This window comes from Rhagoletis pomonella, unplaced genomic scaffold (assembly GCF_013731165.1).
Source record: "Rhagoletis pomonella isolate Grant_MI unplaced genomic scaffold, Rhpom_1.0 Rhpom_scaffold_00009, whole genome shotgun sequence".
Lineage (NCBI taxonomy): Eukaryota > Metazoa > Arthropoda > Insecta > Diptera > Tephritidae > Rhagoletis > Rhagoletis pomonella.
Window position 1 is genome coordinate 34,763,529 of NW_023458563.1, and position 23,990 is coordinate 34,787,518.

At 34.6% G+C, this 23,990-nt stretch overlaps 2 protein-coding genes across 2 annotated transcripts in view; one reads left to right on the plus strand and one right to left on the minus strand.

Annotated features, from left to right (window-relative positions):
- The window catches only part of LOC118745747 (GATA zinc finger domain-containing protein 10-like), a gene marked incomplete at its 3' end in the record, with an annotated part of 95,777 nt that overhangs the window by 59,554 nt on the left and 12,233 nt on the right, over positions 1-23,990 (plus strand).
- On the minus strand, positions 15,592-16,182 carry LOC118745749 (putative nuclease HARBI1). The gene is made up of 2 exons (XM_036479389.1): positions 16,000-16,182; positions 15,592-15,933 (listed from the first exon to the last, which is right to left on the minus strand). The coding sequence occupies exons 1-2, from the start codon at positions 16,172-16,174 to the stop codon at positions 15,659-15,661; spliced, it is 450 nt and encodes a 149-aa protein (XP_036335282.1). The 5' UTR covers positions 16,175-16,182; the 3' UTR covers positions 15,592-15,658.

The window sequence follows — 23,990 nt, forward strand, 5'->3', positions numbered from 1 at the left end:
GAGGAATCAATATGAATATCCTTATGATCGAACAATGCGTGTTCTCTCCATTCGTTACCGAGATTTTGCAATTTTAAAATAAGTGGAAAATATAACGATGGAATGAACAAAAGTATCGATAACATTTTGAATATTTAGCAACAAATGCAGATGTGCTTAAGAGCGAAAAACACCACACAAGCGGCTTGACAAACCAAGCGCAATATTTCCTTTTCCTTAAAGCTATTATTATTGTGAATAGGGGTGTTTGAAGGTTTGACAAGCCGTTTGAGGAAAATGTGAACAAAAATCAAAATTTTTTGATTTTCTGGCCGCCATGTTGACGTTTGATCAAACCGCTTACGTTGTGTATTATAAAATCGCCTCATTTGCAATGGAATGAGGACGCGAGAGAGAAAAATCTAAGAAAACCATACCCTTTTACATTGTGAACCGGAAGAAAAAAAAAATTCTTTGCTTGAACGACTCATGTTTGCATGGTGTACGGCAAAATGGGAAAAGTAGGTTTGAAGAATGTTTGACAAGCCACTTGTGTGGTGTATTTCGCTCTTTATAAAACTTCGGAAAGCCTTTTGTTTGCAGAGCGATTTAACAACACTCTTGTGTCAAATATGGCTGCATTTGTTATCTGCAAATATATCGAGAGAAAATTCCTCAAAATAAAAATCCTCAAAAAATACTCAAGCGCACCCGAAATTCCTCACGTTTTGAGGAATTACTCACAAAGTGGCAACACTGCCGATCACAAAATGTTGATTTTCAATAATTTCAGACCATTTCAGGGTTGTGTGATTTCAAATCCTTTTTGATTTAAAATCCGCCTTTAATTAACGAATATATTTGATTTGTGATTTGTTTTGTTGACCAAATAAAAGATAAATTTTATTTTTGATTTGTTTGGTCAACGAAATATAAGATAAGTTTTATTTGTGATTTGATTCGTCAACCAAATCAGAAATCAAATTGATATGTGATTTGAATCGCCCTCCAAATCAGAAATCAAACTGATTTGTGATTTGAATCGTCCTCCAAATCAGAAACCAATTTATTTGCGATTTGATTTGTAGAGCGAATCATTGGATTTGTGATTTTTCAACTAAATAATACTCTTTTATGCAACGCAACTTTTTCGGGATTTTTGGGTTAAGACGGAATTTTTGGGACTATTTCGGGATTTTCGAGATTACATCGAGGGTTTCGGGGTTCTCGTGGCTATTTCAGAATCTTCGGGATTTTTGTGGGAATATTTGGGTTTTTCGACCAATTCGGAATTTTTCTAGTACTTCGAGATTTGCGGGGTTCTCGGGAATATATCGGGAATTTTTGGACGATTTCGGAATTTTCGGGTTTTCTTCGGGACATTCAGGACTATTTCGGGTTTTTCGAGATAACTTCTAGATTTTACAGGTTCTCGGGAATATGTCGGGATTTTTGGGACTATTTAGGAACTATTTCGGGATTTTCGGGACTATTCCGGGTTTTTCGACACTATTTCGAGATTTGCGGGTTATCGGTATCTTCGGGACTACTTCGGAATTTTTGGGACAAATGCGCAACTTTTGGAACTCTTTCAGGTTTGTCGAGACTCCTTCGGGATGTTCAGGGTTTTGGGACTAATCCGGGATCTTGAAGATTTACTTGGAATTCTCGAGACTATTCCGGGTTTTTCGAAGCTATTTCGAGAGTTTCGGGGTTTCGGGGTTCGGAATGTTTGGGACAACTTCGTAATTTTCGGGGTTCTCGGGAATATATCGGGATTTTCTATTATTCTATTTCGAGATTTCTTCGGGATTTTCAGGACTATTCCGGGTTTTCGAGACTAATTGGAGATTTTCAGGGTTCTCCGGACTATATCGGGATCTTCGGGACTACTTCGGTATTTTTGGGAACAATTGGGAATTTTTGGGACTATTTTGGGTTTTTCGAGGTTACTTCGAGATTTTGCGGAGTTCTCGTGAATATATCGGGATCTTCTGGACTACTTCGGCATTTGTGGGACTATTTCGGGTTTTTAGATACTACTTCGATATTTATATGATTTTTGGGACTATTTTCGGAACTAATTCGTAATTTTTGAAACAATTTCGGGTTTTTAGAGATTTTCGAGGTTCTCGGGACCACATAGGGATTTTTGGGACCATATCGGCAGCTACGACACTACTTTGGGATTTTTGGGACCAACTCGGAATTTTTGGAACAATTTCTGTTTTTCGAGACTACTTCGGAATTTTCGGTGTTCTCGGGATTGTATCAGGATTTCTGGACAATTTCGAGGTTCTCGAGTCTACCTGGCGGTTTTCGAAACTTCTTCGGGAATTTCAGAATTTTTAGGACTATTTCGGGTTTTTCGAGACTACTTAGAGATTTTCGGAGTTCTCGACTCTAAATCAGGCTCTTCCGGACCACTTCGGAATTTTTCGACTATTTCCAGATTTTCGTGACTTCTTCGGTATTTGCGGGACTAATGCGGTGGTTTTGGAACTGTTTCGGGTTTTTCGAAAAAACTTGTCTGAAAACAGGACCAATCCTGGGAAACCAGTGCCGAAAATTCCCAAAATAACCCAAAAATTCCGAAGTAGTCCTGAAAATCCCGATATATTCACGAGAACCCCAAAAATCTCGACGTAATCTCGAAAAATCCGAAATAGTCCCAAAACTCCCGATATATTCTCGAGAACCCCTAAAATCTCCTAAGAAGTCCCAAAAATACTGAAGTAGTCCCGCAGATCACGATTTAGAGCCGAGAATCGCGAATATCTCCAAGTAGTCTCGAAAAACCCAGAATAGTCCTAAAAATCCTGAAGAAATCTCGAAATAGTCCAACAATCCCGAAATAGTCCCAAAAATCCCAATATATTCTCGAGAACCCCGAAAATATCAAAGTTGTCCCAAGAATTCCGAAATAGTCATAAAAATCCTGAAAATCTCGAATTAGACTCTCGGAAGTAGTCTCGAAAAACCCATAATAGTCCCAAAAATACCGAAGTGGTCCCGAAGATCCCGATATAGTCTCGAGAACCCAGAAAATCTCCAAGCACTCTCGAAAAACCCGGAATAGTTCGGAAAACCTCGAAATAGTCCAGCAATCGCGAAATAGTCCCAAAAATCCCGATATATTCCCGAGAACCCCGAAAATCACGAAGTTGTTCCAAAAATTCCGAAATAGTCCCAAAAATCCAGAAAATCTCGAATTAGTGTCGAAAAACCCGAAATAGTCCCAAAAATCCCAAAGTAGTACCGAAGATCCTGATGTAGTACCGTGAACCCCGAAAATCTCGAAGTAGTCTTGAAAACCTCGGAATAGGCTCGAGAATCGTCAGCAAACCTCCAAGATCCCGAAATAGACCAAAAATTCCCGAATTAGTTCCAAAATCTGGAAAATCCCAAAGGAGTATCGAAAAACCTGAAGGAGTTCCAAAATCTCCGAATTAGTTCCAAAAATCCCGAAGTAGTACCAAAGATCCCGATACATTCGCGAGAATCTCCTAAAATCTCGAAGTTGTCCCAAAATACCAAAATAGTCCCAAAACTCCCGATATAGTCCCAAAAATTCCGGAATAGCCCAAAAATGCCGAGGTAGTCCCGAAGATATATATAAATCCCGAGGACCCCGAAGTAGTCTCGAAAAACTCACAATAGTCCAGAAAATCACGAAATAGTTCAAAAATACCAAGGTTGCACCAAAACTCCCGATATATTCTTGAGAACCCCGAAAATCTCGAAGTAGTTTCAAAAAACCCGAAATAGTCCCCAAAATTCCGAATTGGTCCCAAAAATCCTGAAGATCCTGAAACAGCCCCAAGAACCTCGAAAATCTCGAAGTAGACTCGAAAAGCCCGAAATAGTACCAAAAAATCCGAATTTGTCCCAAAAATTCCGAAGTAGTCCCGTAGATCCCGATATGGGCCCGATAACCACGAGAATACCGAAGTTGTCTCGAAAAACCCGAGACACTCCAGAAAATCCCTAAGAACCCCCGAGAAGAAATCTCGAGGAAGTCTCGCAACACCCGAAATAGTCCCAACAATGCGGTATTATTCCCAAAATGCTAAAAATCCCGAAGAAGTCTCGAAAATTTCAAAATGGTCCCAAAAATCCCGATATATTCCCGAGGACCCCGAAAATATCGAAATAGTTCCAAAAATTCCGAATTAGTCATAAAAATTTCGAAGTAGTTGCGTTGCCTAAAAGAGTATTATTTAGCAGAAAGATCACAAATAAAATGATTCGCTCTACAAATCAAATCACAAACAAATTTGATTTCTGATTTGGAGGGCGATTCAAATAACAAATCAATTTGATTTCTTATTTGGACGACGATTCAAATCACAAATAAAACTTATTTTTGTTTGGTTGTCGAATCAAATCACAAATAAAACTTATCTTTTAGTTGAATGACCAAGCAAATCACAAATAAAATTTTTTAGGATTTGATGCAACTTTCAATTCAGAAATAAATTGTATTTATGGATTTGTGATTTGACTAAATCAAAACCACGCAACCCTGATCTAAAGTGAGCTAACTCAAAATTCAGAGAGGGGAATCTAATTACTTGTGCATCCTACAGTTTCCACGCAATTAATACAAAAAAAGGTATAACAGTAGTTTTTTAGGTAATGTATATAATCAGGAAGGAAAACATATCTCCATTAATTGGATGCAAGAACTATGAATTAATTTATGCAAAAAAATCGCCCAAAATATTTTTTGGGTTGATCGCACTTTAGATCTGTGTGTGCGACATGTTCTCTTTGACGTACTTCAAAGATCAAGTAGAAGTGGGAACTTGTATGACTCCCATTGATAGCTCGGTTATAAAGCTTGAGACATATGGCCCGTAGTTATAGCAAAATAAATAAAATTAAAAAAAAAAACTTTTTAATATACAACGCTTTTATAAATGGACTAAAAAGTAGAAAATAATATTTCTCAGTCCCACAGAATTTGTTTTGATAATGATCCGACATCAAAAATAGAAGTTACTGAAAAAAAAAAGATTACGGTTATGTTGCAACCAAAGGGTACTATGTTTGAGAAAAAAATAAGCAGCCTCGAAACTTTGGTGTGGAAAATATCCGTTCAAAACCAGGTGATAACGTACGCGACAAAAAAAGAAGTGGTTTTAAGGCACATATACATATATGCGAAAGTCTGCGAATCATGAGAGTTTTTCTGTTCTTTAAAAATTCCTACACTAAGCTAAATATTGTACCTTTACACTCCTTTCATATTTTAAGAGAAATTATCTCTGGCTAGTTTTATATTTAAAAAAACAATAACGTACGCGACATAACGTACGGACAATTTTTCTCGTAAGTAATAAAATGTATTTATTGAGAACTCTTATAAAGCCGTTTGAATTCATTTGCTTGCATTTTCGGTTTACATTTTCATGGAAACACGTATATATACGAAAGTCTGCGAATCATGGGAGTTTTTCTTTTCTTTAAAAATTCCTAAACTAAGCTAAATAATGTACCTTTACAATCCTTTCATATTTTAAGAGAAATTATCTCGGCTAGTTTTATATTTCAAAAAACAATAACGTACGCGACATAGGGTACGCGACAATTTTTCTCGTAAGTAATAAAATGTATTTATTGAGAACTCTTCTCGCCACCGTTTGATTATTTTACAACTATTCTAAATAATTTAAATGGAAAATTTGCAATTAACATTGGTTTTGATGTATTTGATTGAATTTTTCGTACCTACAATAACGTATGCGACAAACTTTAAAGGGTAATCAATTTTTTTTTTACTTCGGTTGGAAAGAAAATTTTACTGTATATCTTTAGCTGGAAGAATTCTCGCTTAAGAATTGTAATCTGCATTACCTGCGACTGCCAATATAAAATTGACATACACATAGAATGTTTTTGCATAACTTACGCGACATTAGAATACTATCAGAAGCAAATCAAAAAATTACCGTTATTCGAGCTCTAACTTCTCCTTTTTCTAATTTTTATAGTAAGTTGTTATTGCAAATTTCATTTTAAGATATAATTGTAATGTTTCAAATCTCTTAATTTAGTTAATAGAAAAGAGAAAATAGTTCATTTCATTAGAGAAAACTGAGTCGAAGAGACATTCAGTTTTACTCTTCCATTTTTGAGTTTTAAAATTCCAGTAAGCTGAAATACTTCTATAGCTCGGAACACTTTGACGACTGCAACTTCACGAAGTAACGACAGCGACATCATTTTGTCGACAAATGTCGCCTTGAAGCTAGCTTCTTAAACATTTTGAAGACCTCAGCGACATAGCAAACCGCTGATTTTAAAGTTTGAAATTTTGGTATATTTATTTCACAAATTGTGTATTTTTATTTAAATAAATAAGAAAAACATGAACAATCAAGAATATGTGATTAATTTTGCGACAATTTAATTTTGCAGCACTACATCTACTCATTGTCGTCGGCAAAATTAGAAATAGATTTAATTTGGCGACGTCGACAATTGCAGTCCTGCAGCCAAGATGTCGTGCTGTCGCCAAAATAATTGTGTCCGTAAGAACGTGTGTATTTAAAATTTGACAGATGCTGCTTGTCGCTTGCTGTCGTCAAAGTGTTCCGAGCTTTAAATATAAAAATTCGAATATTTTACTCTTATTAATTCGTCTTAAAAACCCTTTTCAGTTGTTTTTATTTTTTCAGTCCTGGTTGACATTTTCATGGAAACACCCATATGTTACTTTTCATATCAATTCAAGTGTATTACATGCGCCCCGCGCTTTTCATTTTCAATGTCATTAATTGTTTATAATGACTTTTGCTAAAATTTCAAAATCAAAAGTTATCAAAACAAATTCTGTGGGACTAAGAAATATTATTTTCTACTTTTTAGTCCATTTATAAAAGCGTTGTATATTAAAAAGTTTTTTTTATTTTATTTATTTTCTACTTTTTAGTCTTGTCTGTACAAAATTTTGCAATAGATATTAAAATAATTCAACTTGCAGTGAAAGAGAACAGAAGACTGTGCAAGCAAAATGTTGTTTGCTCACATTTAGCATAAACATACATATGTACATACATACATATAGCAGCAGTTTATATATATACACTTACGTATATAAATAGTGCATATATTTAGGCGCAATATTTAAATTCTTCTGGCGGGGCGACATATAGAGTCTTCTAATTGTATCTCCTTGATATGATGCCTACAACGAGGTTGATATCTAGACTAGGTTGATGTCTAGAATTTGCCATAAGTAAGTTTGCTACATTAATAGTAGGTGCATTCTTTTGCAACCGAGCTACGAAAGAACACTCGCTTAAATGACGAAATACACGCAAAGCAACAACACAAACTCGGCTATTTATCCGAGCTCAGCCAGGTCGGTTAAAAAATACGCAACCTGAAGGCTAGTGTTGGTAAGTGAAAAAACTGCTCTATTGTGAATTGTTAATAGGAAAGTGGAGAGGGAATTTTTTGCTTCCTTTTATACGTGACTTATATTTTAAAAGAGTATATATATTACGCAAATACCTCGCATAATTACTCATTTAAATTGGTTTTTGTATCTAAATCCCGTTAAACTAATCACATTTTCTTGCCAGCTAGCAACAGGGTTGCTTAAGTAGCTGAAAGGAAATTTTACCCGAGTTGAGCGTTCTTTTGTCGCTCGCTTACAAAAAAATGCAGCTAGTATAAATGGTGGTCTGGACATACAACATTCAAAGCGGTTTGGACATACAACATTGCAAGTTGATAAAAGCGTTGTAATGTAAAATAATATAATAAATTATGTTAGTATAGATTATAATTCTTTGTTGATGTACATATAAAAGACTGAATTGTCTTAGTTGTACAAAAATTTTAAATAAATAAATAAATAAATAAATAAATATCTCAGTTCCATAGAATTTGTTTTGATAACTTTTGATTTTGAAATTTTAGCAAAAGTCATTATAAACAATTTATGAGATTGAAAACGAAAAACGTGGAGCGCATGCAATACCAAGCATTCGATTTAATTGACAACATTCAAACTACATACATAACATAGACCTAAAATTTCTACAGCAAAAGTACAAATTTGAGATCGATTTTAAGCGGTCGTTATTAATATACCCACATACATACATATATTACTCTTCAATTTCAAATCAGGCATATTACATGCGCCCCACGCTTTTCATTTTCAATCTCATAAATTGTTTATAATGACTTTTGCTAAAATTTCAAAATCAAAAGTTATCAAAACAAGTTCTATGGGACTGAGAAATATTATTTTCTAATTTTAGTCCATTTATAAAGGCGTGGTACATTAAAACGTTTTTTTTTTTTAATTTATTTTATACTTTTTAGTCTTGTCTGTATAAAATTTTGCAATAGATACTAAAATAATTCAACTTGCAGTGAAAAGAGAACAGAAAACTATGCAAGCAAAATGTTGTTTGCTCACATTTAGTATATGCCTACATATGTACATGCATACATATAGCAGCAATTAATTTCATTTAAAGAAATGGCGTGTCGTCCATTTCCGCTGTAGCGTATGTGCATATTTTTAACTTCTTCTGGCGAGGCGACATCTATCTCTAGAGTTTTTCTAATTGTATGTCTTTGATATGATACCTACGACGAGGTTGATATCTAGACTAGGTTTGCCATAAATACCTTTGCTATATTTATAGTATAAAATGGTGGTCTGGACTAGGGATGTTTCGAATATGGAATTTTAGACATCCGCGGATGCGAATGCGGATGCGGATGTTTAAAAGCTAACATCCGCGGATGCGAATGCGAATGCAGATGTCAAGTTTTTTGATTTAGGTAAATAAAAAATGGAAAAGGCAGTAATTTTAAATAATTTTTATTTTTTTTTAACTCAGTACTTGAATTCTAAAATTGGAATTGGGCTAAAGCCTGTTTCTTAAAGTGTCGTAAATCAAACCTGCGCCACGAAATAACCACTCGCCCAAGGCGAATAACTTGAAAAACTTGAAACTTGACAGAATTGTAAATTCTCTCCAATAACTCTTTTCTGAGAATTGCATCGGCACAATCTAGCATCATGAAAAGATCGTTGTTTAAATACCGTTATTTTCCATAGAATTCTTCATTCTCACTCTTTTGGTTGTTTTAGAATTTGGAGAACCTGTAACGTCATCAGCGATTTTCGATTTTAGTTTTTGTAATTAATTTTTAGTCCTTTCTTCTGTGACTGGTTTGAAAAACGTGTGCTTATAGCGAGGTTGTAAATAGGTGGATATGGCAAATAAAATGTGATTTTCTGGGAATGTTAATTTCGAAGAAAATTCTGTTTGAAAGTCGTGGCTGCCAGCCGAATTAAAATCTTGTTATTTTGTTCAAAAGGTACCCCGTTTTTTTATAATAATTTAAACTATTGGAATCACGGACGATAAAGGTCTCACCGGTAATGAATAGCTTGTAATTAGTTTTTTTATAACTTAGCTGAGCTCGGCCTTTCCTAGTTGCAGGCAGTCACAATTACTTACCGCTGTCATTACCATATCAAATCAATTTTGTTTTTTTTCATTCCATGTGCTCAATGTGCTTTGATATTTTGAGGCAAATGGACGCAAATTTTCAACATATCGTTAATATAGTATGGATAGGGCGCATTTCACATTGTGGCTGAAATGCAAAAAATCCACAACTAACTAAAATCTTGTTATAAAACGATGTGGGGACTTATGATTCGATGAAATACATCATAATCAATCAAAAAGTGAATTTTGGACTTTTAGTTAGCTACGGCTTTTTGTATTTCAGCGACGAGGTGAGTTACTCCCTTTTCATACTATACTAACGATATATTGCGTTCCATGTCCCACTCCTCAATAGATATTAACTTCGCCTTGAAATGATTCTTATTTGATTTGTGAACTTGGCTGTCAACTTTTTCACATTCCATTTTACTTTTATTTCGCTACGTGCAAATTTTGACAATTATCACAAAATTAAAATAAATGTTGTTTTCGAGCACACACAGGAATATTTGCGTAGTAAAAACAGTGTTTCTCTGCTAAGTAATAAAATAACTTAATCATAATAAGTTGTTTTATGAAAAAAAATATGATTACACTTATGTAGAAAAAAACTAGCGATATATCCAGTTTTTTAACGTTCGATAGTTACATAATTCTTACCTAATGAAAGGTTATCTTTTACCGCGCAAATTGTCGATTCTCGTTATAGCTAGACGTTGAACATTTCCGCTGGAAATACCTATTTAAGGATCTTACTCTTTGACTTTAAATTACAAAAGAGGGGGATTTAGGGGGACAGTTTTACGTACCATATCCAAAGGCCAAAGATATTAGCTAAAATTTTTATTTTGTTTGCCAGATATACGTTTCATCAGTGCACTTGCACAATATTCGCATTCGCAAAAGCTCCGCATTGATTATTGCGAATGCGAAAGCGAATGCGAATGTTAAAATTAATGCGGAAGCTCCGCGGTTGCGAATGCGAATGCGAATATTCGCAACAACCCTGGTCTGGACATACAACATTGCGAGTTGATAAAAGCGTTGTAATAATAAAGTGTACTCTAAAGTTAAAAGCAGTTTTTTTTGGCACATATCCCTTTGAAAATTATGTCAAAAGGCTGCTTTTAACTTTAAAGTCGACTTTATTTTGACTATAACTACGGGTCAATATGTTTAAAGACATTTTTAACAAAGTTAATAAATCTGACTTTTGACCAGTTTTATTACACAAGTACTCCTATGTTCCACAGTTCGATTGCTAGCTGGCCACGCAACTGAAAATAAGAAGTGTATTACCAATGGCTACTATCTCCAGTTCCTGTAAAGTTATTCACAGTTCGGCAAAGAGCAAGTGATTGTAAACAAGCTGTGTAGTAAAATACAATAATTAATGTAAATAGCTTTAAATAAAAGTCTGTAATAATGCTAAGTTCGGTAGGACTACTTTTTGAAGAGGGAGAGGAGTGCACGAACGCGGCCTCAATCAGGCATTTAAGGGATAATTCCAATACCCTAGAGCTATCGCCTGAACTGTAAGTAAAAGTTAACGCTTTGGTTTTTTATTATCTTTTTGTTTTCAGATTCAAAGCGACTTCCATAAGACTCTGTAGTGTTTTTGGTGAATACATTGAGGAACGACTTCAGACAAGATAGAGTCATCGTCCAACTGCAATACCTCCGCTCTCATAAGTTTGCGCAGCTCTTCGATTATTCGCAGAAGCAAGTTTTTTTAAGTCAATTTGGGAATGGCGCAACCAGCGATGAAGGTAGTTTTAAAAGAATTGATTCAGTTAAATAAGGAACAGATCTGCAATCATTTGTGCAGTAATGGCAGGGGAAGAAAAGTCTAAAAATAACAATTTGGCCCCTATTGCGAGTGTCGACTGGCAGTAGAATAGAAATTTCTCGATCGAGTCGATCATCTTTTATTTTGCTATTGTGTAACTTGATCGATTAAAACTTGTACTATTGTGAATGGTTGACTGAATTGTAAACAGCTGTTTGTTTGTTTACACTTGTTTCTTTAGTGTTTCATTTACATAATTTTTTAATAATTGCTTTTGAACACCTTTTGCAGAGAACACCTTTGTATATTTTTAATGCTTACTGGGTTATATCCTATCTTCTTTTGTCTCTCATTCTTTTGCATATTTTGGAGTTTGACAGCTGAACTCCGCTATTTAATTTGCATATACAACCAAATTCAGACGCGTGATTTTGAAGGTGTTTTTATTTAATGAATTGTGATTAATTGGTTAATATTAAAGTCGTAAAGCAAGTTATAACTAATCGAGTAAAGTGTAAAGTGAAGGGGAATACAAAAATGTATTGGTGAAGTGGCTGCTTTAAGGAGAATAGGAGTGATAAATGTGATATTTCAAACCCAATTTTTAAATAAATTAGTGACCAAAATTTACAAAAGTGAGTGTTAAAATAATGCGTAGATCCTTGACTACAAGTGTGTGGATTTTTTTTTGGATCGGGCCACCCCTTTGGACGGAATAGCCCGAAATAGTTGTGAGCGCTACTAAACCCCACCCGGAAACGCTATTTTCCTCTTTAATAAACTTTATGGAAGTTTAAGAAATACGGTACGGTTTAGCTAATTGTACAATGATTTTGGGTATTTGTGTCCAAACGCGTGACCCGAGTTTAAAAACTTTAACATACAAGTGTAGTGAAAGAATTAAACTTTAATTTAAAATAAGGATTTGAAATTTCCGAGCACTAGTTGATTAATAATTTATGCAATTTTTTGGAAACTTTGATGTTGGTTCTGCGCAAAAATACTGTGGATGACGTAGCCGGAGTTATATGCACAAGATATATTGCCTATCTTTCACAATAGAAGCGGAGCTACCGCCCCAACTCTTTCCGAAAATTCCTTGCCTATGTCCTCATACTCTTGCGTCAGCTCGACCAACCGCGCAAGTTGCCTTTTGTTGCTTACAATTTTTGATCTGTAATTCAGACACATACATACATATGTATAATTCATAATTTTTTACAAGTTCCAGTTTAGTTGACTTACTTTTTATCCATTATAGTAACATCTCAGTATATCTGAGGTAACACTTTCTTATGTAAATTTTATAAACGCTAACTCCAACGACTAAAAAACAGCAATAGAAGGATGAGCGATTAAAAAGTATTCACAGTCGCTAATTGAGCGACTAAGCGACACTCACAATAGCATTGATAATCGACAATCGCTTAATAGTCGTTTATCTACTGCCAGTCGACATTCGCAATAGTGGTGTTTATTTTATTCGAAACACAAATCGACGAGCTCCTCGTCCCATGACTTAGTAAACCAAAAAATGCGTACAACTCTTTTGAATTTTCTGGCGGCAGCCAGAAACCGGATTTTTTTTCGAAAAAATCAGCCTCTTTACGATTTGTAGAGCGTACGATAATGTCCATTATATCGGAAGTGAATAACTGCTGAAAAACGTCTATAGGATTTAAAATATCTTGAGCGAAACGGCTAGGTATTCCTTGCTTTACGCGAACGATTTCTGCTACTCGTGGTTGGGTTACTGGATTTGAGCTCGTATTCCATACAAGTCCATTTTTACCATAGAGGCGCTCAGGTTGGGACACGTTTAGAGGTATTATATTATCTTCTTCGTAGTTTTCATCCTCCTCTTCATCTGTGAAATTTATCATTTCGATATAATCGAAATCATCACAGTTAGAAAACTCTTCTTCAATACCTTGAGGTATATCTTCAACGAAAACTTCCATCTTTTACTTTGTACAACGTACAATTTACTGACCGATATGCTTTCACTACGAAAAGAAACACTGAAATGACACTCACACAGCGTAATAAAACACAATTTGGCGGTTTCCCTTTTTATTTTGTATTTTAAACGGTCACAATTTATATTCCTTTCTTATATATTGTACCTGCGTTTCATTGGGGTCATCCTGACCCCAAAAGACAACGAATGTGAGTTCAAGCATGGGACAGACAAACGGTAAAACAAAATTGGGGGGTTTCCCTTTTTATTTTGTATTTTAAACGGCCACAATTTATATTCCTTTCTTATATTTTGTACCTGCGTTTCATTGGGGTCATCCTGACCCCAAAAGACAACGAATGTGAGTTCAAGCATAATATAATAAAGAGCCTGAAGTACACAGAAAGTTCTGTAAGGAAGTCATACAACCTTCAAAAAGAAAATCTGGCTATAGAGAAAGAGAAACTAGAATTAAAAAACACAAAAACTAATGCTTCTTAAAGAAGAGGTTGCAAATAAAAACAGACATAGAACTGAGAAACTCAAACTAAAAGTTCAACTATTGCAGCTGCAAAAAGAAAACGTTTCCTCGTTAATTTTGTAAGTATACATTTAAGACTTAAAGGCAAACTTTGTGATTTTAAATTTAACTGAAACGGTAATATACAGTCTTTTGCAAAAGTATGCAACAAAATTCTACTTAATTTATTTTGTCATCTAATTTTACTAACTTATTTTTAATTATTTTTTTATAAAACTAAATTTCTTTTTATATCAGGTTTTTGCATATCATAAACTATACAAATCAAAGTTTCTAACTTTGTACAAACCTCACAACATTTGATATAAAAAAATATTAAAATTCCCAAATTTTTACCAGAATTTTTAACAACGTTTTGGATATTCAGTTTTGAAGCATTTTAATCTTTAGTATAATTAAAGTGCAATTTTGAAGTGACTGTAAATTAGAGTTGGTAAATTTCAGACACTTCAAACTTGCACTTTATTATTATAAAATTAAATATGCTACAAAACTGAATACCTAAATAGTTTTTAAAAAGCCTGATAAAAGGTTTGAAATTTTGATGAACTTTTTTTTAAATTTGTTAAATGTTATTAGTTTTGTACAAAGTTGCAAACTTTGATTTGTATAGTTTATCATATAGATCAGCCTGATATAAAATGAACTTTAGTTTTATAAAAAATAATTAAAAATAAATCAGTAAAAGTAGATGACAAAATAAATTAAGTACAATTTCGTTGCTTACTTTTGCACCACAAGGTATGTTATTTCAACTAAATTTAAAAAAAATACCACGTTTGGGTTCAATTTTTAAGTAATACTTACTATAGTTTTTAAAAAGTATTTTGCAATGACTGAATTTAATTGAAAATGAAATGAGCTGAGAAATTCCTATTTTATTTTTTATAATGTGAAATATTATTTATTATTTACTTTAAATATATATGTACTTAAGAGTACTTAGCTTTTACCTTCAAAATGAAAATACATATGTATGAATGTATATGAATGTATTTATGTGTTGGACTTATACTAATATGTGAGCATATCAGGGGTCAAAAATATATGTTATATATAATATATATATAATACAGGACGGATATATGTATATGTATGGTGTCGGACGAATTAATAGGGTCGCGACGTTATGACAAGTTTTGACTATTTCTTTTGTTTGTTTAATGTTTATTAACTTTTTATAAAATTATAGTATATATGTAACAAAAACTATATAAATCCTAATTTCAGACTTTGTGCAAAAATTATAAAAACTGCAGTTACATCGAAATTTCAAACTTTATCAGAAATAAAAAAAGTATTTGAACTAATTTTTGTAGCCCATTAAATCTTAGTATAATAAACGGCAATTTTTAAGTTTTAACTTGAACGTTATTGTATTAAAATTTAATGGGCTACAAAAAATAATTTAAATACTATTTTTATTTCTGATAAAGTTTGAAATTTCGGTGAAACATATATACTATACTTTTATAAAAAGTTAATTAATATTAAACAAACAAAAGAAATAGTCAAAACTTGTCAAAATGTCTCGACCCTATTAATTTGTACACATGAGGCTATATTTTTAACAATGGCCAAATTTAGTTGAAAATGAAGAATTTTTGTTTATGCTTACGATTATTCTTTAAGTAGTAGGTATTTATTAATATTCAATTTTTCACATTTTATGTTACATTAATTTTAATTTAAACTTGAATTACCTGAATTATAACAAATTAATAAAACTTAAAAAAACTGAGCTTCAATGAATACGTACAAACAATAAAAAAAAGATTTAAGACTGAAGTCGCATATAATGTAAAATGTTATTTCTTATTTCTACGGCTTCTTGATTTATATGGCCAGCTTGAACATTGATGTCACCTTGATCTTCATAGTTTTCTGGGTCTTGGCTATTAAATTTCTTCATTCGAAGACTCAACATTGTAAAAAATGCATATATTGTGCAGTGCTACGCAAACGTTTATTATTTGGGTGGATTTCTTTGGCTCATAGTGCAGCGCACGAGCACCTAACAAACACCTAAACCGATTTTTCAACACCCCAATCGTGCGTTCCACAATATTCCTAGCTTTTGCATGCCTTTTGTTAAATATACCCTGCACTGATCCGTCATCGGGGTTCCGGAATGGGGTAAGCATATACGGCTGTAAAGCATATCCTGCGTCACCTGTAAATTATATACAAATTTGTGTAAAAGCCATCGAAATGTCCAATAAATTTGATAATAACAAACCTAATAATAAATTCCTTTCACCCCTGCGGTAGTCATCTTCTAATTGGGGTTTTAAAGAAGACATATTGAAAACCGTAGCATCGTGTGTTGCCCCAGGATATCTTGCATTGATGTAACGAATCCTCAGAGCGTTATCACAGACCTGTAAATGAACATATTTAAATAATACTTTCATTTAATATTTTACCTAAATACTTACTATAATCGCGTTTAAGCTAAAGTACCCTTTTCGGTTATAGTAAAGGTGTTGAGGATCCTTTTTTGGGGCAACGATTTTAATATGTGTCCCATCAATGCAACCTATTACGCCTGGAATTCCACTTTTCTCAAAAATATACATTTTCGCCTTTCGTTTCTCTTCATCAGTGTAATTCATTTTTATCCAATTTTTACACACGTGCTCTTCCAAAGCATGAAACAAGTCCAATATTACTATCGTTTCCTACACTCAGTTGGTAGGATCCCTGAGCACAGAATCTTAAAGTCGCTGCTAGTTTTAAAATTAGGGGTATCGAGGTTTTTCTTACACCAGCTTGTAGCTTGCTTTCCAATGTTGCAAGCAAATATCTAAATGCAGCTTTCGGCAAACGATAACTTTTCAAAAACCTGTAAAGTTGTTTGTTTAGTAAATTTCTTGGGAAATGTTTAGTTATTTGTACTATGATTTTGTGGCGTGCAGCGAAGGTGAAGGGGTGTGGCACCTAAAACCCCATCCATTAGAAAGAGCACAATCCAAACTATAAGACAAGTCATTCTTCCCCTCTCTGACCCTTCTACAGACCCCGGGCCCATTTCAAAATGGGGTAAAATTAGCACTTCGACATAGAAAATGTGAACTCACTGACCACAGTATTTTTGGGCACAACTTCTTTCTGCTTAGGCGTTTACGGATTATAACCTTTAATAAGTAGAATTCTCCTTTCTGTCTTCCCAGAGAAGAGGGGCGGAAGCTCCGCTTCTATTGTGAAAGATATTCAACATATCTTGTGCATATAACTCCGGATGCGCCATCCACAGTGTTTTCGCGCAGAACTAACATCAAAATTTACGAAAAACTGCATAATTTATTAATATACTAGTACTCGGAAATTTGAAATTTTTATTTTAAATTAAAGTTTAATTCTTTCACTACACGCGCATGTTAAAGTTTTTAAATCGGGTCACGCGTTTGGACACAAATACCCAAAATCATTGTACAAATAACTTAACTGTACCGAATTGCTTAAACTAGTTGCGTTCCAGATGCTTCACGATTTGCGAGTTTTTACAGGAAGTTGTTCCACGGGGCCAGCTTCCATAAGGTTTATTAATGGCGAAAACAGCTTTTCCTGCAAATCGTGAAGCATCTGGAACGCAACTGCTATTCATAAAATTCACATATGTATGTACATACACTTCATCTTCCAACTCCAAGGGATTCGACGAATCTCGCAATTTCCTTCTTGCTTTAGCCAACTCTACTAATCTATTGCCTTCCACATCATCTTCCTCATCACTAAACCATATTTCAACTATCCATTTTTTTAATTTTATAATAAAGCAATTGTTTTAAAAATGATATAAATGAAACACTAAAGAAACAAATGTAAACAAACAAACAGCTGTTTACAATTTGGTCAACCATTCACAATAGTACAAATTTTTATCGATCAAGTTACACAATAGCAAAATAAAAGATGATCGACTCAATCAACAAATTTCTATTCTACTGCCAGTCGACACACGCAATAGGGGTGAAAGTTTCCTAGTATTGGATGTATAGATGGGACACATGTGCACATCATGCCACTTATATACATATATGTATACAGAAAATGATATTTTAATTTGAATCTTTTACTGGTAAGTTATATGTACGTATGTATGTTATATTGCATTATTGTTATTACATGGTTTGTTATACCCGAGCGCACTTGTGCACAAGGGTATATTAGTTTTGTTCACATAACGGTTGCTTGTAACAGCCAAAACGAATCGAGATAGATATAGACAAATGTATACATAAATGATCAGAATGAAAAGAGAAATCGATTAAGCCATGTCTGTCTGTCTGTCCGTCTGTCCGTCCGTCCGTGTAAACGATAACTCGAGCAAAAATTTAGATATCTCAACGAAATTTGGTATGTAGGTTTCCGTTAATCCAAGGTAGGCTGGTATTGAAAATGGGCGAAATCGGACTGTAACCACGCCCACTTCCCATATAACGGTAATTTCCAGATATACGAAAACTGCGATATTTTAGGAACTACTGAAGATAATTCACTCAAAATTGATATTTACAATAATTTTTAGACGAAAAATAAGAATATTATAAATTTTTGGAAAATGGGCATAGCCACGCCCACTTATGGTTACATGTGTATATCTTGGTAACCGCTGCACCAATTTCTTCCCAACTTGGCAAAGTTGTTGGCCTTGATACAGCATACTAAATGGCCGAAAATTTAAGAAATCGGACAATAACCACGCCCACATCCCATATAACGGTAATTTTCGGGAATACGAAAACTGCGATATTTTAGTAATTACTGAAGATTATTCACTCAAAATTGATATTTACGACAATTTTTATACAAAAAATAAGAATACTATAAATTTTTGGAAAATGGGCGTAGCCACGCCCACTTATGGTTACATGTGTGTATCTTGGTAACCGCTGCACCAATTTCTTCCAAACTTGGCACAGTTGTTGGCCTTGGTACAGTATACTAAATAGACGAAAATTTGAAAAATCGGACAATAACCACGCCCACATCCCATGTAACGGTAATTTAGATAAATACAAAATCTTCGATAAATCAGTAAATATTAAAGCTAATTTATTCAAAATTGATGCTTGCAACAATTCTTTACCAAGAAATACGTTTATTGTAAAATTTTGGAAAATGGGCGTGGCACCGCCCACTTATAATCACACATATGTATATCGGTAACAGTTCTACCAATTTGTACCAAACTCGGTATTTTTATTGTGCTTGCCACATAAAAGCAAAACGTTGAAAATTATTGAAATCGGACTAAAATTACGGCCGCTTTTCATATAACGGTAAATTTCAGAAATGCTTGAAACTGCGATGTTTCGAAATTTAAGGACGCTAATTTACTCAAAATTGATACACCCCAGGTTACCATGTAGCGGTAGCCTTCGTAAAGGTGAAAAACATATATTTAATACTTGCGCCGGGTATTTAATGTTCGGCTCCGCCCGAACTTAGACTTTCTTACTTGTTTTTTCTTTTTATGGATGTGTGATTACCACATGCCAATACGGAATGTTGATGCCAGGTATCCAGGATCTACTCATGATGCTTTTATCTAGAACAAATGGTTTTGGAGGGTTTTGGCCCAAATACATGGCTTCTAGGTAATATTTCGTTCATACTTCAAAGTATTCTGATTTAATTCTAAAATATTTCGGTGATTCGTGATTTCCATCAGAACCACAACTTTTGACCCCTTTTCGTTCAGTTTTTGGTAGGCCAGAGGGAACACATCGTAAACATTATTTTTAATTTTGAATTTTGAAATATTAAATTTTTGATATTAGGTGTATTCGCGTATTTTTCCGTCAGAAAACTGTCAGCAGCAAAATTCTATTGAATTTTTTTCAGTTCTCTCTCAAAGAGAGAAATTTTAGCAAAAGTACGCGAACGCATAACCAGCAAAAACTTGCAAGTTTTTAGTACAGCTGATTGAAATTTTGTTTACATGCAAAAGCATAAAACCGGAAACATGAAAAAAATATAAATTAAAAGTTTTCCTAAAGCAATTTGCTAATCAAATATGCGTAAATGAGTATTTGTGTTTACATTTGCAGTCCTAATAAGTTATTTCAAACCTAAAAATCATAATAATTAATCTACATCTATATCTAAAATGAATTTCCATATTTTTATAAATTGAAAACAGATGACTTTGATCATCTTCTTGCTGGCAAATGGCTGCTGGCACAAATTTTTCCAGTAGAAACTAGCAGCTTTTCATAAGAATGAAATGTTAATTTGGTCTCTCAATTTCCCTTACTTTACTTAATTTTTGTGTACACGAATAGGAAAATCTGATAGTACGCGAACAAACCTATTATGTGCTAGAAATGCTCACAAATCATAGCATATATCGCAAGTATTTTGGGCTTAGCAGATTTGCTTATCACTGAATAGTAACGGTTAGAAATAAAAGAGGTGGTTTGATATTTTTGGAAACGATACATTTTTCACCTTTCTTGCTTCTTGCATTACAATGTGTTTTTAGAAAAAGTGAACTTAGCATATTTTCACTATAATCTAATGATATTTAACTCCCAGCAAAACCTGTGATGGATTAACTCAGATTAGAAGCATAAGTGAAAAAATGCTTGATATCATCGGAAGGAGAGGAATCAATTTATTGTGGCAGACCGTTAGGCGGTAAAATTCTTTACCAAGCCCTTTTAGTACACAGGGTTTAGATTAGGGTGGTCCAAAAACAGTAAAGTCTGAATTGTAATGCTCTCACCCCCCAGAACTATTCTATATCGAAGAAGTATACCCCTATTTTTTTATTTTGAAATCAAAAAATATTTAGAGGTCGCTCAAAGCGATCAAAGTTTTACATGTATTTTGATATGGGAAGAATAAATTTTTTCGTAGAAATGGTATAGAATTCTTAAAAGTCAATATTCTTCGATCGGAAAGCTATGGTTCTCTTCAGGAGACTTTCAATAATAATACCCAATTATTTTTTTAACCATTTCTTAATACTAACGGGTTTTTATTGGTCGCCCCATTGCATTTTTCGGGGTTCTTGTGGGTTTTTGGCAGACCTAAAAATTATAGTTGCAATGAAAAAATGGTTAGATAAACAATTGGGTATTATTATTAGGAATCTCCTGCTGATAAACAGAGTTTTCTGTTAGAAAAATATTGATTTTTAACTATTCTATACCATTTCTACGAAAAGTTGCTTTTTCCCCATATAAAATACATGGAAAACTTTGGGTGCTTTGAGCGGCCTGTAAATATTTTTTGATTTCAAAATTAAAAAAATAAAGGTATATTTTTTTCGGTATAGAACAATCCTATGGGGTGAGAGCATAAAAATTCCGACTTTACTTTTTCTCGTGCGCTTTTGGATCACCCTAGTGTTTTTACTTTTGGTATGTTCGCGATGGCGCCAACGCGGACCGCCGCGGTTGATCCCCAACAGGCTAGCTTACACTTACTTAATTTAAATGCTCTTTATGAATGTACGATGAGGAGTTGGCTATTTGTGTACCCACACCGCAGGAATACTTTGGTGATGTGGATGACGCACGGGCTGCTTTAACTGAGAAGGTGCCTGAAAATTTCACAATCAACAAAAATTAGTAAAGGGCAGAATAACATAAATCAGGCGTGGTCGAGTGGACATCAAGGCATACACCGCCAATTGTAGGGAAAGCTCGGCCAATCAACTTAAACTTTGCACAGAATGCTTTGCAGAGCACAGTACGTACTAACCTAAATGGTAATACAAGCATTTTGTGTCCAATTTGCCTTCAAATTGCTTCCAAATAGCCGATAATCGACGAAAGTATTTGTTTACCTTTTTACTTTTTCATATTCCTTTTTTTTGTTAAAACTTTGAATTATTAAATTTTTATACACATGTACATACATAGATACATATGTATTAAATATATGCATTGAAATTTGTTAATTACAAATTCTTCTTATAATAAAGGAAAACAAAAATTTAGTTCAATGTTATTATATTAGTTTTTGTTTAGGAGGGGGTTTTGGATTTATTCTAAAATGGAGACAAGAGCCACAATAAAGATGAAATAACGCCCGCGGGCTTTATTGCATTTTTTAGGAAATGAAGCCCGCGGGAGTTATTGCCATATCGAAAGGGAAATAATCGCCACCGGCAAAAGGCAATAAAGCCCGCGGCCTTAATTTCTTTTTCGAAAAAGCAATAACGTCCAAGGGCTTTGTGCCCTTTTTAGGAAATAGAGCCCATGGGCGTTATTTCCGCGGGCGTTATTGCACTCCACCGCGGTGGTCGATCTGACGAAGAATGAAAGAGAGCGACTTGCCTGGGCTGGAGATACGGTACACAAGCACCGTGAAGACTCCGATACCAGTAAATTCTCGACCAAGACAAGAAGTTTGTTGATTCAATCGAGGAACAGCACGGCAGAAATGAGCTCAAGAGGTCCGCAGAGGGTGGCCAAGAAGTCTAATAGAGGCTCATCGACTGCTAGAGCGGTTAAACTGAAAAAGGCAGCGACACCAGCGCATCATCAAAGCAGTATGCATGAAAAACCCTGCAGGCCGAAAGAAGCGATGGCCAGTGAAATGGCGAAACAACACCTCACTGTGGGTAAAGGGGGCGGTCCACAAGCTCCAGAACCTATAGGACAACGCCAGGTTTAAAGTGGTGGATGGAGTGCTGCTTCCCTCTATTCGGAAGGCCAAGATTTAGTTACCCTGCAAGGTGAAGTTTGGAAATGCACTAGAATTACTCTATCGTCAAAATTCGAGCAAACCAACGAATGAAGACCGACTTATGAGGGACAAGACTTCATCCTACAAATTAATTGGTTGTATCCCAGGCTCGGAAAAAGGTCGTGGGGTTGGGTAGCAAGTACCTACCCATAAAGATAAGAAGCCCTAGTGATAACAACACCAACACGTTGGAGGCAGGAGAGGTCTAACAATTACTAAGGGGGTGGCAAATGCTGACAAGTCCGAACTGGAGACGAAAGCGCGAGCCAGTCTGACCGAAGATACTTTTGGTACCGCCGTTTTTTCTCATTCCTCACGCGCCGTCGCCGAGTTACGAAAATATCGGCGCTTCGGCGGCGGTGGCGCTCGGCGCCTTAGGAATTTTGTACAAAATTTTCATGACGTATGCACCTTGAAATACATCGTTCGAAGGAACTACAACTTGTATAAATAACGCTATTTCACGAAATGAAAATTACATTCTTAAAGGAGTTTTTCTTACCTAATTTGGCCCACTGAATAAGAATATGGTCTCCTTCAGTAAATTGTTTTCAGTACTGCAACAATACTACTTTTTTTATATACTGCAACAACACGAACGTTATCACACATTAAAAATGTTAACGCTAATATCTCAGAAAGCAATTTTAACAGAAGCTTCCTTTCGCATCTAACTCCCCAATTATTAGTGATAAAGCAAAAAAAAGTTGATTTTTCTGTGTAGTTTTTTCTTTAGTAAAAAGTTGAATATTTTTTAAACAGACTTTTAATAAAAAGCAAAACCTTCTTTTGCCAATTTTTACATTCGTAAGTTATTTTATTCTGGAGTCCCACAGACGCATACAAGTACCAGGTGGCAGTGTGAAAATTACGTTAGCATTCTTATCTAATGGCCGGTTGTTCAATCTCTGATAAGCACAAATCGGAGGTGGAAGCTCCGGTTAAATACAACAACTGCTTTATCGATCACATGTTATATGATGTCGAAATCGTCGATAATGATGTTTAACCGGCAAGTAGTGATAACCAGACATTGAACAACCGGCCCTTAGGGCCGTTTGCACCATGTCTAGTTAACGCTAACTGGAGGTACATCCTTCAGTTAAGCACGTTAACTGCTTTATCGATCACATGTTATATGATGGGTGTCGATAAAGATGTTTGACTGGGAGTTAGAATTAACTAGACATGGTGCAAACGGCCCTAAGTGGTGCTCAAACCCCAGCAAGGTTTTGCTCCATCGCATCGCAACGTGTTCTACACAGGGTTAAAGTTCCCCCTTTTTGGTAAAAATTAGTATTATTTTTCATTATATTCGGTTATCCTTAGAAAAAATTGGTGCTTAATATTTTAGTGGAAATTTTAACCGTTTATATGCCATTTTTTAAACAGTGGGTCAAAAAGGCCAGTTTTGGTGGGAATGGATGGTTAAGACTGTTTAAAAAAGTAGATAACCTTTGTTTTCAATCTTTAACCCGAAAGAAATCCTAAGGACTCCGTAATATAATGTAACGGTAGATAGCA